The 19,378-nt window shown below is 42.5% G+C and overlaps 1 protein-coding gene across 1 annotated transcript; it reads right to left on the bottom strand.

The window, feature by feature from the left end:
• Positions 1-760: 760 nt before the first annotated feature.
• On the bottom strand, positions 761-5,587 carry LOC116304409 (YTH domain-containing family protein 3). Its single transcript, XM_031714154.2, has 5 exons — positions 5,425-5,587; positions 5,267-5,291; positions 5,054-5,127; positions 3,480-4,907; positions 761-1,826 (listed from the first exon to the last, which is right to left on the bottom strand). The coding sequence occupies exons 1-5, from the start codon at positions 5,443-5,445 to the stop codon at positions 1,791-1,793; spliced, it is 1,584 nt and encodes a 527-aa protein (XP_031570014.1). The 5' UTR covers positions 5,446-5,587; the 3' UTR covers positions 761-1,790.
• Between the last annotated feature and the right edge of the window lie 13,791 nt (positions 5,588-19,378).

Below are 19,378 nucleotides of genomic sequence, written 5' to 3'. Positions count from 1 at the left end.
TTTTTTTTTGGATCCCTTCATATAATGCATACAGTAAACCCATAAAAAAGTAATAGTACAAACTGAACAAAATATTTTTTTTTCTATAGTCATCAAGTTGTGACATGTTTTTGGGTACCACTCCTCCAAAGAAATGCTAAAATAAAGCAAAAAATATTCTCAAAAACTTAATTTCCACCTTAAAACATTTAAAACTCTGGACCCGGTCATATGAAGGGTGGATAGCGCTATCTGAGAGATAAATCTTAATAATCCAGTGTTGAACTTATTGGATAACAGCATCGACTTATCCACTAGATAAGGATTTATCTGCCAGATAGCGCTATCCACCCTTCGTACAACCAGGCCATGAACATAAAATCCAAGAATCTTTATATAGAACTACTTTTCTTTTTGAACCAGAAAGTCATTTTTTTCCCCATAAGAATGTCACCAAAGGCTTTTTGTAGTTCCAGAAAACATCCATAACCCTACTACAAAGGGAATTTATAAATATGAACCCCCACCCTACTACATAGCTCCAGGAATGTCCAATTTTCTTCCATACAAGCTCTGTAATTTTGTCCTTTCTCCGACCCCTCTCCCCTCCAGAATTTCCATTTTCCTCCATGGGTGGGATATGGATATTTTCTTTTCTGGAACTACACGTTGTACAATGTAGTTAGTACTTTTATGTGGGTTGATCGTTTGCACTCAAAGATCCTCTGGAAAATCCTCGCTATGGAGGTGAGGAACAAGAAACTCAAGAAACAAATACAACTAGAGGATATGCTTGTTTATTTGACCATCAAAAAAGCTATGCTCAGTGACCATACTGGAAGTTCACTTCAACAAGGCTCTTGTCATACATCATAAAATCAAAGACAGCTTAAGCTACACGACGTAATCATTTATTGTCAAGTATCTTTAGTAGCATGTAATCAATATTTTCTAATCCAGCATGTTATCTTTAATATCAATTACTCCAAATTTGATGTCTTATATATTAAAAATATGGATAGTTTTGTATACACCAACTTGCAAGAACATTGACATACGAAAAATAGAACATTAGTTTAGTGGGATAGGAATTATATTAAAAAACAAAAGAAGATCACTGAAGCTGAACTTTTTCTTTTGTCTTTTAATGCATTATTCCTTTCTCACTAAATTACTAATGTTCTATTTTCGTATGTCAACGTTCTTGCAAGTAGGTGTATGTTGAAGATGGTATAAAATGTTTGAATTGTGTCAAGTCAATGGTGACAGCTGATGAAATACTAATAAAACAAATTATTTCTTGCAAATAGATGATTTTTCATGATGGAAAAAAAGAAGAAATTTAAAATACATTTTGAAAGGAATCTAGGAAAGGAGAATGTCAGGGGGATAAAGAGGGTACATAATAAGGGAAGAATGTTTTAAACTAGTTCACAAAAATATATAAATTTGTACTGCTTTGCTTAGCCTGTGGTTATGTAACTCAAAATTTCTTAGTCTTATAAACATTGGATTGACCATTCATGAATTTTGTTAAAACCAGTCTATGGAAATGGTTAATGCACGAACATAGTTTCAACAAAATCATGATTTTTGCTTCATTGGAGCTATTGTGAATTTGTAGAAAATTCTGATTTCATGCCACTAAAGATTCTCGTTATTTGGAAAACAATTTCTGGAACATCCATTCTAAAACGATCCATGTATTAATTACTATTCTTGGTCCCCAGCAATAATTGTCTAAACAATGGAAAATATTGTAATAAAGGTTCAGTCCTTTTGGATCCAATAACCTGGATAAGGCTTTGGGTTTAAGGCTCCTTTACGCCAACCAATTTCTTGTTGCCCTGGGAAATAAGAAACATATTCAAATATTAATCTCTGTTCACCAATGGAATAGTATGTAAGGAATGTTACACTTTTTGAGATTAAAAAAATGATGTTTTTGCTATTTAGTTGAGTACAAATATATTTATATGTCACACTTTGTTGCTGTCGAAATCAAAAAATACAATTAAATTAAATTTCTTCAAAAACAATATTCTCCATAATTTTTTTTAATTGCTAACACCAAAACTTTAACACCAAAAATGGCTGTGTGATATATTACTGTAATGGTACTTTCACTTTTACTGGATTTTTTAGTAGGGTAATAAAAGAGAGACCAACCATAATTCAAAAAAGATCATAGTTACTTCTTTATCATTTTAGAATTTATAGAATTCTGTGATAAAGCTGTAGACAGTGTAAGCCGGTGTTGATTGATTGGATGATCAAGCTAATTGAAATACAATGCTTCAAAGGCTAGACAAAACTATGCTGTTGTTAGACTGTTGAACAAAAAAGTACCTGAACTATGATTAGGTTGAACATCCAGGGACGATTACTTGTAAAATTTCAATAGTTTTAAGCACCAATCTATATTAAGACATGATACTACATTTCTTAATCAAATGCTGAGAGTCAGAAAGGAAATTTTTTAAGTTGGACTGACAGATATTCTAAGAGTGCACTTGATATTGTTGTATCATCTTACAGCTGATAACTAAATATTTTCTAGATTGAATTTTACTTTTATTCTACGGAAATAGGAGGTAAAGTAAAGTGCTTGTATTGTGCTCAAAATAAAGTACATTTTGTACAGCTTTTGTATTTTTTGCGATAGTAGAATTAAGTTTAACAATACATTCTGTTGACTTTAAATTGAAAAATGATTTGAAATTAAAACCTTGACTTCAATGACATCAGTGTGTTACTTATTAATTGGATAAAGTTGAAGGAAATTTATATTCATGCTAATATTAAAATTAAACTCTAGGATGGTTATAATAATATTGTTGATTAAATTAAATTTACATGTAAAGTCAATAGATCACTTTTTTATGTTTTCATTCAGATATCAATAACCAAGCACTAAAACTTTACTAAATGCATCACATTATGAATTTTCAATAATATTAAAAGTAATTGTTTTTCAATAACTAGCAATAATGGCAAAAAGCACCAAAAACTAGACTTTTGTATGAGTTTTGATCCCAATTTTTTTGCAGCGTTAACACTCAAAACCTCTTTTAAACAGTTAGGAATGAATGTACTATGATAAAATGCATTTGTATTAGAATGTTACTTTGTCAGGTTTTTTTATAGAAAACATATGGGAAATAAGCAAATGAAGGCCTAAACCTCATTTTCGAATAACATTTTTGCTTTGGGTTAACATTTTGATTCCACTTTCATTGCTCATCTCCACTTCCAAACAAGTTAAACTTTCTGAATAACAAACTTTTAGCCTTGTACAACAGCTTTTCTTCAAGAAAATAGTTTTTGGCGCTCACTGCTTGAATACGAAAAGAATTCTCTCTTAATTAATGATTACTAATTAAGAATGATGAGGTCCACTTATACATGGAGGCTGTGAAAAAATTGTATAAAGTTATTGCATTATAGAGTGCTAATAAATATAAAATATTTCTATAATCCAAGTTAACTTTTTGGTATACCTTTTTGATCTCCTCTTCTTCGCGCTTTTCATAATGTGCAAAGTCATCAAAAATAGACGTTTGGTGCTTATAGGACTGAACAATTTTCACAACCTGACGAGCCTTGTCTGGTGGAATTTCTTGGGTGTCCCGTGAGTTAGTTACGGGTTTATTGTCATTATTCTCCAGGCGAATATGACGCAAAGCATTATTGGGTACGTCCTTCACGTAGTACCATTTTACTTCAAATTTCCCTTTCCATTTATCCTGAGACCAAATGCCGGTCTCTATGTCAAGATCAACTTCTGACATCATCTGAGCAATTCCACAAAAGTGTCCACTACCATTTACACTAAAAACAAGGTAGACAGGCCCAACTTTCATTTGCTCTTTAAAAGCTTCATTTAGACGACGGTTGCCATGCTCAGTGCTGGTCCAAACACTATACTTAATGGAACGGTGAATGTCATCCTCGCTGTAGCTCTTAATGATAAAGTAACGTGCATTACTGTGTAAGAGTTGGGGGTTATCCTTGCTGTTATAGTTCCACTTTGCTCTTAGTCTCTCAAGAACAGGCAAAGTTTCACCAGAACTACCGACATTTGAATTCAGTCCTACATTTCCAGTAACGCCTGTACGAGGACGTTGCCCACGTCCAACTGCTGGCTTGTTGGCATTTGATTTTGCCACAGTTCCCCAAGATGGAGTTTCCCCTTTTATAATTCCCATGCCGGACGATGGAACATGTCCAAGTTGTTGTATTGGTTTTTGAGGAAGAGGTTTGGGTTTTGCTGGTTGACTAGCAATTGCAGCCCATGACTTAGGCTTTGAGTCCAAATGTTGTTTTCCACCGGACTGTCCGTTCCCATGTGGTCCAATGTTGTTGTCAGTTGGGCCATTTTCATGCTCATTCACACTAACACTCAAATTGGACAAAGCCTTCTCCATACTAACAGGCCCACCAACTCCGATGGGATTGAGAGTTTCAGAAACAGGAGGTGGGGGTGGTTGGTAAAAGTTTTGTAGCAACGGAGGTCCTCCAGTAGCTGGAGTTTGTTCTCCCCAAGAGATATCAGTTGAGCTCCCGGGAAAGTACAACGCAGGGGCCGCTTGAGTTAGAAACATATTGCTCGACGTGTTGTGATTCAGATTACCCAAAAATGCATTGGAAACTGCAACTCCGTTATTATGACTAAACATCTGATCAGGAAGCAACTGTTCTCCGCCACTGCTAACATTGAAAGCAGTAGACGGGAAGAGAGTACTTGGGTTTAGCGTTGGGGAAGACCATGTGCCGTCCCCTATACCAGTGTTCAAGTAAGGAAAAGGCATTGCTGGGACTCCAGTGTTTGATGTTGAAGACGTATAGTACGGCGGCAAATACGTATCTCCAGCAATTGAACTTGCCAAGTGATCCCTCGGAAGCGAATTTAATCCGTTTTCGTCCAGCTATTGAAGTCCGTCATCGAAGCGACGACATCAGAAACATGTGCAAATAGAAAAGAAACATGGCGTTAGCAGGATTTTCCAATATGACCACATTTTTCATAGTATTCCATGAAACAGCTTGAATTTTATGCTGACGAGCTCTTTACCTTTCTGGATGCTGAGTTAAGGTATTTCCTATAATCCTCGTTTTGAATTTCGCCGTTCTTGCGTTCTACGTAGCCTGCCGAAGAGAGGGTTATAGAGTTACTAAATATATTGGCATGGCTGATAAACGAGAATCGAAGTTCTCGCCGACAAATACAAACCAGCCCCACGAAAAAAGCTAAAAACTATTAACAAACTCAATCATAAAGTTTTACCTTGACTGTTATAATCTTTAGGCCTCTGAGTCGTAATGAACCGTGCATGAGGAAATATCGAAAGTAAAAAATAAAACGAAAAACTATTAGCACAACGCACTCGCTATTCTCCCGGATATTCGGCCAAAAAAACTCCAGATCAACCCTGGAAAACCTACCTGTTCAATCGTTGTTGACATTCCAGGTTCTTTTCGACGCGTATGTCGTAAACCAGGGTCCTCAGAAGGAGAGATAAGTCAAATTTAGAACGTTTTTCTATCTTTGGAGAAGAAACAAAAGAAAATGGTCGTCAACTTGGCTTTGGTTTGTGAGTTGCGCGCGTTCTTTGCGTGACTGGTGGCCGCAGCCATTACGCAACTTGTCAATCAAATTGCCATATTTGGTGTGATGCCCGATCGAGGCTCGAATTGAAACGCGGGAAGGAGGACTGGAAGAAGCCACAGGAAGACCACCACTTTATATTGAAAAAGACGAATATTTTAAAATTTCGTTTTTCTTTTTTCACAGATCAGACAATAAAAAAAAAAGATGAATACGTTGTCAGAGCAACCTTAATTCAGTATACCAATGATATGCTCTAAATGTCGTCTCATCCCATAGAGGAACTATCAAGAAAGCTATCGCATACCAGTTACGTATCACAATATTCCTAAAATACTGGAAAGAAGCGGAAAGCTGTTTAATTTGATAATGAGGTAGTTCCGTGCAAGTTGACGTGACTTTCTTTTTCATTTTCACCTTGTGTATCTAGCATTAATGAATATCAAGTGGCTCATCATCATCTAAACATTTCCGCAACCAACACCATATTTGGTATACGGTTAATACCAAAGACCTTTAAGGATATTGACATTGACAACACCAAGAAGAAAGCAGGAAATACAGAATAAAACTCGAAATAAAGTGGCTTATCATCACTCAGGAGGGAGGGGAGAGTGAGTGGTCAACAGTAGTATAGGGGATGGGGGTTCCAGCGCAACGACCACCGGAGGATTACCCGTCTAAAGTACCCCCCTCGATTCGTACCGCGATTACCCGCATCCCGTGTTTATGTAAGATATGTTAGTCTATATATGGAGTGCGAAGATTGTAAAGAGTTTGCTTATGATTTCTGTGTAAAGTGCTTGAAACCCAAGTTTGTACTTACTAAGCCAAATAAGTATATTTGTTGTGGTAAAAAAATGCAAATAGAAGACGACACGTCAGCGCAGTGTTACGAATGTGGTAAGAATATTCGTAATGCCGTACCAAATGCTACCAGAGAGCAGTATTATGCCAATGGAGGTCGTAAGAAAACGCCATATAAGAGAATAAAATACTTCAGGGACTGGATGAGTCATATCCAAGGTTATCGACCGATATATTTAGACAACGAAGTAAAGAAGAAAATCATAGACCATTTAGAAGAGCCAACCCCACAAAGTCTACGGAAAACGTTGAAAAAATTAAAGCTAGGGAAATATTACAAAGCTATTCCTTATCTTTTGTCTGAAATTACCGGTAAGTCTATTCCCGAGATTTCTGATATGAGCAGGGCCGAGTGGATGTTTTGTCGGTTGGATAAGGATATTCCTTATTACCCTGACGTAATCTACGAAATATTTCACGAAATCGACCCCAACCACCCCCTCTTGGGATGGATTCCCAGGCGATGACATCACATAGCAACACCAACATTCCTCTTCGTCATAACAACCAGCGTTTTCCGAGCACACGATCAAAACCCGAGCACACGACCAAAACCCGAACCAAATATAAAAAGCCGAAGTAAGTTGGAAATGTAAACAACCTCGGCGAGAAACTAATCTGCATATGAACCAGACAGCCGGCGTTCGATATGTAAATAGAATCCCGTCACGCTCTTTTCAAAGCAAATCTTTACTGAGCAAGCTTTCTTTGAAGCTCTTCTTTTGCCTCCTGGTAGATCTTTTTGCGAGATTCCTCGGAAAGATCTTTTACGACTGTTTTTTTATTCCTTATGTCCGACTTTAGTTTCTCGTACTTTTCCTCTTCAGCTAAGATAAGCGAGAATTCTACGTCGTCTATCTTTCTGTCACGCAAAGCCTTTGAGACAAGGTCAGTGATCGTATTTACTTTAGCCCTTGACAGAGCTATTGTCGTGTCATGCTTGGATATTTTGCTTGACAACTGTTTCATAATACCCGTAGCAACAGCCGAGATAATACCACAGGCTGCCCCAACGCCGGCCAAAGGAACTCCAACAATTATTCCCGGTCCAGTAAGCGAAGTAGCAACGCCGGAGCCCGTTAACACAACAGATATGGACCCTGAAGTTATCGCAATCTTATGTAGCGTGCTACGGGCTCTGACGTACTTTTTTCGGACTTTTTCGTAGTGTTTTGCTTGTCCTTCCAAGTAAGCCAGGATTAAGTTCGCTTTATTCAGACGAAAGTTTTCGGCGTTTAGTTCGTTAGGTGTAGTATAGGGAACATCTGGATACAACTTAGGTGCTGATGGTATAACATCCATTATATATACTAATGTACGACGCTTTTGGGAATGATATTGAGGAGCAGCCACATCACGACAACCGGGATTACTGGAACTGGAGGGCCTTTAGGAAGATGTTTCCACATGCAGACCCTAGTAAGTTCGAAAGGAGACCCGATGGGATTTACTATAACGGCTCCAGGATGTACAGCAATGCAGACTTGGAACATTCAAAGCTGGAGCAAGTAGGTGATCAGGTGCAGCAATTGACGATCGTACACCCCGTTCATAAAGAAAGGCCACCAAACCCCGAGCATAAAGCACCCTATTTTCCTAGAAACTTATTGTTAACCACGGAAGATGACCCATTTTACGATGCTGAAGGTGGTGTAAACAACTTCGAAAAGCTGGTAACGCACCTGAAGATTTCAGTGGGTAAACAATCATTTAACGTAATACTAAGAAATATCTATAAGAATACGATGTTGAAGCATACATCAGGTAAAGAGGCCAGGGAATGGTTAGCAGGACCCAACATGCGGTATTGGCCACAGCAGTTAGACTTTGCTATTTGGGCTGCCACTAAAGGTTGTGGTGTTGCCGCGGACATGTTTCACATTTCATTTATGCGGTTTCACGTTGCCTTTACGGTAAGGAGGTTGTTGAAGGAGCTTAACGTACCCCTACCGGGAGATAAGGCATTTAATCCAATGAATAACCGATATGACGCCGCAGCCCTGGAAAGGTTAATTAATGAGTTCAAACCACAGCAAAAAGATTTTCGGTATAAGGAGGGTAAGACGCATGGGCTGGGTATAGTTTATGTTTGGGGTGCCAATGGTGAGAAGCCGGCTGACTACGGGCATCAGGAATACCCAAGTAATGAGTTAGAGTTCGGTGATATGGGCGGCGATAAGGGTAATAATTCATTAATTACTAGAATTCAAACAAACTACCCCGGCACTTGGGATCCGTTCGTGTTAATGAAAGGAAAAGGTTTAAGGAACCTAGCCAGGATTAACCGTAGCATTGAAGCATTCGTGTACTGCATCCTGGGAGCGCAGGTAAATACCCGCAACCCCATTGTTGGATCCCAAGGCGCTTCACAGGAAACGCAACAAGAATTCCTAACTTTATTTGAGTCTGCAATAATAGAAAATGACATATCTAAATCGGTGCAGAGATATCAATTAGCGGTGCAGCAGTCTAAAGTGCGACTGGATTACGCTTTGTCGCCTGGTTGTTGGTTAATGCCAAGTAATTTAGTTATTAACACCAATTCCGTTGTGGGTTATAACAACAAGCTGCAGCGAGCTACTAAGGATATGAAGTTTGGGGTGAATGACGTGAACTCTGACATGACCAAGGGCATTACTCACTTCGTAGAGAAACCAAAAAAGGAGCACACAGAAAAACCATTAAAAAAGGCGTACGTGCCGCCAAAGAAACCAGTAAAGAAGGTTACCGAGGAATATGACCATAACTTATTAAAAGCCGGCCTAGCAGTCGCGGGTGTTGGTCTGAGCTATTATATATGGCAATGAACAACCCCTACGTAGCTGGAGTAGATTGTGTTTATACGACTTACACAGGCGAGAAAAAATACACCCAGGCGTCTTGGGTTGATGTCACGGGCATGTCCGTGAATTTGAATTATTCAGGGAAGAAATTGATCCTTTGTAGTATTTGCATTGGTGCGAGTAGTCATGCCAACGTGGGCTTTAGGTTCCTGGATGATAATGGCATACTACAGCCTATGCGCGTAAAAGATAATAACAGGGAGCCTGCGCATTTCTCCGTAGAGCCCAACCCAGGCAGCCTTGAAAATCATTCCGTTTGGACTCTTCATTTGGTTGCCGACTGCCATGGGAAGGTAAAGCTGCAAATGCGCGTAGACGATACGGGAAAGGTTACGGTAAATAGCATAGAGGATCAAAGAGATTACGTTTATAATCACAAAACTATTAGCACCCTTACGGTGCTTAGTCTATAGATATATATGAACAACCCACATGTAAAGGAAGATTCGGTTTTCTATTACTTAGAGGAGAAGGAGTACTTTGGTGATAGATGGTATGATACCAACCTGCAGGTAAAGGTTGGAGGTCTTGGTATAATCATATGCACTATTAGCATTAACACGTGGAATAACGCTAACGTTGGGCTTAGAATTCTTGATGAAAATGACCGCCCACTACAGCCCTACAGGAAAAAAGATAATAAGAGGCATTTGACTCATTTTACTTTCGAGCCTGCATACATAAGCTCGGAGAACCTAACATCGGTAACTTTTCACATAATAGCCAACTGTCAACACGCGAGGCTTCAAGTTCGCCCAAGCGATCGTGCTGCTGTCAACCTACCGGGTATTGTTGGGATAAATACCGCCTATTCGGCAGCTTCTTCTCCGGTGGACGCTGCCTGGAATCATAAGACCATTAGTACTATGACTTTCATACCTTTAGTTTCGCATTATCAAGGCGGCGCGAATACTATCTTTACTTATCCCCAGTCGAGAACACCTCGGACGCACGACGACGATAAGCCCCCAGTAACGTACCCAGATAAGATTAAACCTTCATCTTCTTCAAGAGTACCACTCCAATAGCGACAACCAAAATCCAAATGTTGTTACCCACGAACTTCAACAGTTCGCCGCCGGTTCTAAGTGCCAAGGAAACAACCGAACCCAGCAGCCCAGGAAGACCGGCTGCCATCTTTTTTCCCAAGTCCGTTAGTCCACCGCCTAATTTCTTTACGCCCGCGCCTGTAGCCTTAAGTGTGCTAAGGATCACGCCTACTACGCTCGAAATAGCAACCGCAAATGCCAGCGGAACGCCATACTTCAAAAGGGCTCTTTTTACCTTTTCCTTGGTGGTAAGCCCTAATTCTCTTTCCAAACCTTCTTTTTGCGCCTGTAATTCTGCAAGACGTATTTCGAGCGTATCTACTTCCTTTTGAGCTGCTTCCCTTTCTTCCTCGGTACTAGTTTGATCCTCGATTACTTCTTGCTGCCGCTCTATTTGCCCCTCCAGGTCTTCGATGGCCTGATCTCTTTGCCGGATTTGTTCCTCCATGGCGTTAATTTCAGCCATTAACCGTCGCCTTTCCACTAAAGAGCCGGTTATGGTGGTTTGTAAGTCCTTAGCGTCCTCACTTCTTAAATCTAACTCTTGCAGGGCAAGGTTAAGGGCCTTTTGAGTTTGATTTCTTTCACGTCGAATTCGGGTTCTTTGGTCTACCAGCTCACTTATTTCTTGATTTTTGAATTCGACTTCCCTCCTATGTGCGTCGGCGAGCCGTTGGTTTTGCTTCATGTATTCTTCCTCCCTTTCTTCCAGCGTTTCCCGCAGCGCTTCCGTTGAGGTGCCAGAGCTTTGAGCTTTTTCTAGGTCCCTTTGTGCTTTGTCTCTTTCGCGCAGGGTTTTATCCAACTGGTTTTTTATTTCTTTTATTCTTTCATCTTGATAGGCGGACTTCTTTTCAGCATCAGCGAGTAGTTGACCTTGCTTTGCGTACTCTGCGTCTCTTTCTTTTAACGTTTTTTGCAGTTCGATGGCGCGTTTTTCTAGCGCGACCCTTTCATTCAAATTTTCCAACCTTTCTAATGCACTCCGGGTAGCCACTTGGAAGCCCCTTAATCTTGCCACGTTAACCTTAACCGAGCCATTTTCGTCGAAAAGGAGCTGTGGTTTTGTCCAGCGGTCCTTGTCGGGATACCTCAGGTCTCTAACGCTTATTAGGACTTTGTTTCCGCGCTCTGTAAGTTTTACACCGTCAGCATCAAGGTGGGTGTAGCGCAGCTCTAGCTCCTGCTTTGCCCACTCTACGGTTTCCCGCGCAGCTGCCTCCGGCTGCTCCACGTTTTGAAGCTCCAAGTACTCGGGGATGGGTTTGCTGGGGTTTTTAGATGACCACATGTCTCTTAAGGTGGCTTTGGCGCGTTCCCATCTGCTGCCATACTTGCTTTCTAGGGCTGCGTCGTAAAGTATGGGGTCGGTTTCCGCGCCTTTAGTCCATGCGTCGTATTCTTCGTCGTTAATGTCGACTTGACCTTCTTCGGTGGTGGGATCAAAATCCGTTCCTTCTACTTCCATTATATATGATAAGCTCAAAGTTAAACCCCAACGTATTACCTAAGCAGGTTGGCGGACTGAAAGCAGAACGCACCTTTCACCGGGTTACCTTTACCCCCAGCAGCGCTAAGCCAGGGGAAACCCTGTACGTAGGCGTGCCCCGCCTAACGGATAACCTAGTGTTGGTTCCTGGCACCCTGGCGCTAAGGTTTGACCTAGCAGTACAACCAAACACTGCGGACGTGCGTTACGTCGTCAATAACGTGGGTAGAAACCTCGTTTCCAAAATACGCGTAAAGTTCGCCGGGGAATCCTTGCTGGACTTGAACAGGTATGATTTGTATACCACGTACAAAGACTTATGGTTGACTGCATTTGACCGCGCGCAAAGGATAGAGCAGGGAATCGCCAGTGATGCCATACGCAAGGTAAGAAGCGCAACCTCTGGCGCCTCAGGAGAAGACGAAATAAAGACGGCTTATGGTACTAAGCATGTAGTTCCATTAGATTTCGAAGTTATCACGAACCACGGTGCATACTACCCAAGGCAGCTAAGCGAACGGCAGTTCGAAGTAACCCTAGCAGAGACTACGAACATTCTGCAGGGAAAGGACGTAAGTTCCTCAGCCGTCCACCCATACTCCGTTACTAACTTAGAGCTACAGTATGAAACGGTATACAGCGAAGACTTAGCACGTAGCGCTGGTATGGAATACAGCGCCGGGAAGGCTTTCCTTTACGATCACGTCGTGATGTACAAGACCTTTAGCTTCACGAACAACGTCGAAGAGGTCATCAACCAAAGCATTAACCTACCCAGACGCAGCCTTACAGGGGTAATGTTACTGTTTGCAAAAACATACACGGCAGGATTGCGTGACTCTGAGGCGTTCTTTAATCCTAACATCACTAACGTAGGCGTTAGCATTAACGGAGTGCCTAATAAGGTTTACTCACAAGGGATAAAGCCTGAGGACATGTACCGGGAAGTCGCGCGTAAGTTTGGTGACCAAATTGGTCCAAAGGAATTCTTTAAGGATAAGTATGCGCTGTGGATCGACATGCGTACAACGAACGACGAAGACCTACATGGTCAGGGTTTACGCCTGGTAAATACTCAGGACGGCATTACGTTGGAGATCAAGCGCACCAAACATGCCAGCGACACTACTAAGATCAACGCGTATATCTTCGTAGTCTCAGACGCGCAACTGAGCGTAGAAATGAATCAGCTAAAGAGCGTTGCCTATTGATTCGTGCTCACTCATCCTAGTGTCTAGGATATTTTTTATAAAAAATATCGTTGGTATATAATGCTTCGCGTATTCGAAAACAACGAAACCAAACTGCAATGCATAGTGCAAGGCGATAAACTTTACTTCAAAGCGAAGTCCGTGGCGTTGGCGTTGGGTTACGTAAATTCCAGAAAAGCGGCGTCTGATCACGTATCAGAGGAAAATAAGGTGCTTCTTAGGTCTTTAAAGGGTGTAACTCAGCGTGACACCCTTAACGCACAACCCAATGCCGTGTATTTGACGGAGGAAGGTCTTTACGAATTGATATTCGGATCTGAAAAGGCTGAAGCAAAAAAGTTCAGGAAATGGGTGTTAGGTGACGTTCTTCCTACGCTAAGGAAAACGGGTAAGTATGAAATAGAAAGGCGCTTTGACGGCCCCAACAAATTGGTGTTTAAAATTGAGAATGAGTTCGACTTACATAAGAAAGTTGTCGATTACATCCGCCGGTTCCACCCTATCCTATTGCTTGCACCAGGTCTTGGAGAATTGCAGGACTCTAGCAGCAAAAGGATAATATGTTGGCAGAAAGGTTATCAGGCAGGTCAGCCTGACATTTTAATCCTTAATGCACATAAAAAATACAATGGGTTCTGCCTGGAGTTGAAGACACCTAAGGGTAACGGGGTGCTATCCTCTAAACAAGAGGAGCAGTTGAATAGGTTTGACATGAATGGTTACCTAACTATGGTGTGCAATGATTATGACCTTATATGCAGGGAGATCGACTATTACGCGGAAGGCATTCGTGTGCCTTGTCCTTGGTGTGTTAAGGCTTTTAAGACGCAGGGGGCGTTAAGGACTCACCAAAGAATATTTCATAGATATAATGATCATTGAACAGACGCACTGGCGTGAATTAGTCCAAGGCATCACATACAAAATAAAAAATTATGTCGTCTTCGAAGACATCAGCCGTTTAAGGTTGGTCCTCGAATACGAAGGGAAAGAGTGTACCCTGTGGGCACCTGACTGTGTGCGGTATGTAATCCAAGGTGAAGAGTACACGCACATACGCAGCTATGGTAAGGTTAACGGGCGATGGAAGTTCGACGTTGAACGTAGGGTGGATGCTAATCCTCTGTGTGATTAGATAAGTATTGGTCTGCTTCGGCGGACCTCATTTTTTCGGTAATTTCAAAGACTGACACGGCAATTAAGGCGCCCTTGAAACCACCTTGCAGAGTTACTTCGTTTTCTCTTCGTAGGTGTCAGCTAAGGTTCGCTGTGCTTTAGGATCCGCGGGACACCAATGCCCCACAAAGGATCCTTCGGAGAATACCCTGTCGCAATGAGGGCAGGTGTATTTTTTACGTGGCTTGCAAGGGGTAATGCAGTCGGCAGGTGGCTCGCATGTAATACAGTCCATATATTGAAAGGGTAATTAGAAATCCTCCCAGAAAGGCAGCTGCGTAGGCTAGCATATATCCTAACATCCTACAGGGGATATCGCATGAAGTCCTTAACGGACTCCTTAGCCCACGTCGCTATCGTTATCAGCGCACCAAACCGTTCTGCACGCTTCAGACCGCACATTTCATCGTACAACTCCTGCACGCGCTCTTTCAACCGGTCTATCTCCTCCCTTTGCATTTCTATGGTGTCTTTTTTATCCTTTGCGTCGGCGACAATTCTTTGCATTGCTTCCACTGGTTCCATCTATATATGAACCCAGATCACATGCCTTGTAACGCTCTGATAGTAGGACCCACCGGCTGCGGAAAGACCCAGTTCATCGTGGAGCAGCTATTAGGACCCTTTAGATACCGCTTCGACTACATCGTGCTGCTTTGCCCCACCTACGTGAATAACCGCACCTGGACGGGTATAGGAGTGAGCGATGACGACTTCTTTGTGGACATCTTAGACCCTAACGAGTTATCCGGTCATTTGAAGTTCTGGCACAAACAATTCTCGTCTCGCGAGGCTCGACGAGCGAGTACGCAAACCTTGCTCATACTGGATGACATTGCCTGCGGGGACGACGTAAAAAGGCGCACCTCCGAATTAGTGAAGCTCGCCTTTAGCGGCAGACATGACAACATTAGCGTTTGGTTGCTTTCCCAGCAGCTTACCAGCGTCTCTAAGCCCTTCAGGGAAAACATAGGCTCTCTCGTAGTATTTTATACTCCAAGTAAGTCTGACCTGGAAACCATCTTAAGCGACTACGGCGGTGAGATAAGCAAGGAACAGCTGCACGAATACATGCGGCACCTAAAAACGCACCAACATTCCAAGATGATCTTCTCTTTGAGGTTTCCGTATTCCATTAACATATATGGACATTGAGCAGCTCTTAGATGAAGTCCCCACACAGTTAGATGAAAGTAACCTCAAGGAACAACTTAACATTCTTGTGTCTTCGGGGAAGTGCAAAGAAATGATAGGTAAGGAACTTACCCATGAGCAGGTTAATAAGTTGTCAGAAGAGGAGGTTAAGAAGTTCCATAAGAGGTACGAGGCTGCCCTCGCAAGTAAGACCACGGACGCCGTAGCAGACTCCGCTATCCGACTTGCAACTAAATTGCTTGGACTTGCGCTGCCCATAGACGACGTGGAGCAACTGCGGAAGGACATAAGCGAGGACTATGTCATCGCCCAAGAACTTAAGATAACCTGTGGGTGGTTGTCTTTGAAGTGCGGTAAGTTAATGGCAGTCGCCTCTGCGGCACTTCACGTAGCTCAGCACGTCGACTTGAAGGAGGTACTAGGTTCCTTTGGAACATCTTGGAAGGACTTCAAGAAGGACAGAGAAGTCGAAAAGGTCTTCCAGGCAGCACTTGCTGAGGTACCTGATCAAGTCGCCTCAAGTACTTAGTCAAGCCGTTGTCAAGTCACCTCAAGTACTTAGTCAAGTCGTTGTCAAGTCACCTCAAGTACTTAGTCAAGTCGTTGTCAAGTCATTGCCAAGTCATTGTCAAGTCGTCATCAAGTAACTTGTCAAGTCCTTCAAGTCCCTTAATATAAGATGAGTGGCACCGAAGAACAACCAGAAAAGGCTCCCGTAGAAGATACCAAGATTACCAAGGCTAAATCTCCGGGCAGAGTCGCTGCCGGAAAGAAGCTCGCGGAGATGAACAGGAAGAACAAAGCCAAAAAAGAAGAAAAGGTGGAGGAAAAAGAAGAGGAATCCTTTATTAATCCGGGATACGTCATTGGCGCGTTAGGAGTCGCTATAGCAGCAGGCAGTCTCTACTTACAATGGCGGGCAACGAAAAAGGTAGAACCACCAACGTATCGCGCACCTGTGGAACCGGCTGTTAGAAAAAGTAAGATCCCTGAAATGGAGTAGATTTATCACCACGTACCGTGGCGACCTAGATTTTCCTTCTCGCTTTGTAATATAATGTCAACCGCGTTATTGAAAACTGTTGAAGAGGCAGCTATCATTACTTCCATCGTTGCGGGTATTGGTTGGGTAGGTAAGAAAGTGCTCAAAGAAGACTTTACTGAAGACCCAAGCAAGAGCTTCGCTAATTTTGCTAAGATGACCGCTGCCGTTGGCGGGGCTATCATGGTAAAGGATTACCTACGGAAGGAAAAGTACCTACCTAATGTATAAATGGTTAGCCTAGTCGCAGGTGGAGTTATTGCAGCTTTAGCATTCACTGGAGCTAATTATGGTGGTCAGTATTTGGATAGATTAGTTAGAGGCGACAAAAGCGGAGAATTAGTCGCCGAAAGGAAGAGACACGACTTAGCGCTGGAGAAATATCAGCGAGACGTGGCGGCTTGGAATGAAAAAAGACAAGCTTACAGGGATTGGTTGGACAAGAATTACCAAGACAAGATGCAGGCGGATAAGAACTTCGAAAACACAGACTACGCCTTCAAACTTTATGCGCAAGCACACCCCGCGGCATTAACGGGGTTAAGAAAGCCTCAGTTCAAGAATTACTACCAGCCTTCTAAGAAACAAAAAGACAATGAGTTGGTCTTTGTAGGAGTCGCAGGGCTGGTGGGAGGCGTGGCCTTGGCGTATCTGCTCTGAGCTGCGCTCAGATCACTAGAAGGGGACTTGTCCCCTGTAATATATGATCGTCTTTTTGGAAAGCGACAAGAATAACTTTACCACTTATCTGAATCCCCCCATCAAAGCCTGTAAGGTAAGGTTGGTTAGTTGCTCTTTGTACAATTCTTGGTATAATTTAATTAATGGCTTTGTCATCGGAACTTCCGGCACCAAACCAAAAATACCAGATTCCCATTACACCCCTATAACACTGGCTAAGGAGCTAGCAAAGCATGGATATACTCTTACCACAGGATTACCCCATGAAATGAAATTCAAGAAAAATAGTGGAAGCGCTAATTTAAAGGACAGTTCATTGGTAGAACTCCTGGGCCTTACTAGTACCACAATAAATAGCGGCAATACATATGATGTGAAATGGAAAGTCGCATCCTCTTACGAAGTCTATTGCGACTTGGTTCATAGTTACAACAATGGAGAAAAGTCTTCTCTTATGTCCAAGTTTCTGCCCCAAGGTAATCCATTTGACCCAGTGGAATACACTCCCATTTCTTTGAGCTATGACTTGTCTAATTTGGTAGAAAGCATAAACATCACCATTAAAGTGGACGGAAAGACGGTGGATTTTAACGGACGTAAGATCAATCTTGTTTTGGAATTCATATAATGGGCCGCGTAGAGGACAAACTTAAAAGGATTTACTATGGGCCGGAAGGCTATTGGAGAGGAGCGTCAGCTATCAAGAAACTCGCGACCGCGGCCAGGGTATCAGACGAAACAGCTAAGAACTGGTTGAAAAAACAAACCCTCTGGCAGGTTTATCTTCCCGTGCCTAAGTACATTCCCAGGCCCAGCTTCACCGTAAATACCCCCAATGAAGTTCATCAGGCGGATTTGCTTTTCTTACCGCACGACAAGGTGCGAAGAAAGACCTATAGATACGCTTTGACCGTAGTTGATATCGCAAGCAGATACAAGGACGCCGAACCCATAACCAGCAAGGATTCTGGGGAAGTCGCAGAAGCCCTAGATAGGATTTATAAGCGCGTCTTGAAATGGCCTAAGCTGCTGCAAGTGGATGCGGGGACGGAGTTCATGGGCGTGGTTACTAAGGCCCTGAAAGACCACAGCACTAAGATTAGGAGAGCTGAAGCAGAGTACCACAGGGGTCAAAGCATTGTCGAAAGATTCAATAAGACCTTGGCCGAGCTTCTCTTTGGGTACCAGTATTGGAAAGAGCTGGAAGATCCCTCCAAACGCAACAGGGAATGGACTCAGAGGCTCCCCCAGGTCGTCGCGGCTTTGAACAACGAGGCGGCCAGGGCTACGGGAATGAAACCCAAGGATGTCATAAAAAAGAAACACGTGGAACACAAGTCCTTCGTCAGAAGTTCGAGGGCGGTCTTCCCCCAGGAAAAGAAATTAGGTGATGTCACGGTTCGATATCTCTATGAGCCGGGTGAACTAGAAGGAGGATCCAAAAGAGCTACGGATCCCAATTGGTCTTTGGAAACTTACCAGATCCGAAGTGCGATAGCTAAGAAGGGTCAGCCCATCTTGTATTATCTTCATGATGGTCCCACGCGTGGGTTCGTCAAAGAAGAACTGCTTATCGTGTGATGTCCGAATGCTATCGTATGCACTCCGTCATCACACATCCATCGCTTACCGTCAAATGCAGACAGTGACACCTTCTCCTGCGTAACGTTGTGTATCTGATGACCGTAGCTGCGCAGGCTGTTCATTTTATGTCGCTGTTCCTTGCGCGTACGCAGTACCTTCAAGTAGGACTCGTGCGTAATGTCCTTCTTAACCACGTATTTTTTTACGCCTTTAGCTTTCTTTTCTACACCGTCCAGCTTTAGCACGCTGTACATCTTGGGTTTCAGCCCCACGTATTCCACGATGGGTTTTCCTTTCATCTCATCCTTCATTTTCCCGATTACTTTCTTGTTTTTAGGGGAGTAAAGGAAGTGGTCGCGTGGGTAATCGCTGGTGTCGTATTCATCGATGTCGGGAACACAGTCTTCGTAAATGTCTTCCGTCTGCACCTCTAGTATCAAGGAATCGGTGTCGGTGTATAAGAGGCGGCACTTATCACCGTATTTCGGTTTTAGCTTGTCGTAGTAAAACTCATACATGAGCAGCTTTGATAGGTCTAACACTGTAAACCCCGTGTATACGGGTTTATTCAGGAATAAATTCGCTTTCTTCATGTGAATCACGTAGAAGTTTAACATTTCTACGTATCTAACGAATCCAGGCTGTGATACGTATGCTTCTGCTTCCTCTCTGGTGCTGGCTATCTTTATGCTTA

This window comes from Actinia tenebrosa, unplaced genomic scaffold (assembly GCF_029948245.1).
Source record: "Actinia tenebrosa isolate PJP-AT-01 unplaced genomic scaffold, QUT_ActTen_1.0 PGA_scaffold0__85_contigs__length_37466705, whole genome shotgun sequence".
Taxonomy (NCBI): Eukaryota; Metazoa; Cnidaria; class Anthozoa; order Actiniaria; family Actiniidae; genus Actinia; species Actinia tenebrosa.
This window is presented reverse-complemented; position numbering and strand designations above follow the sequence as displayed.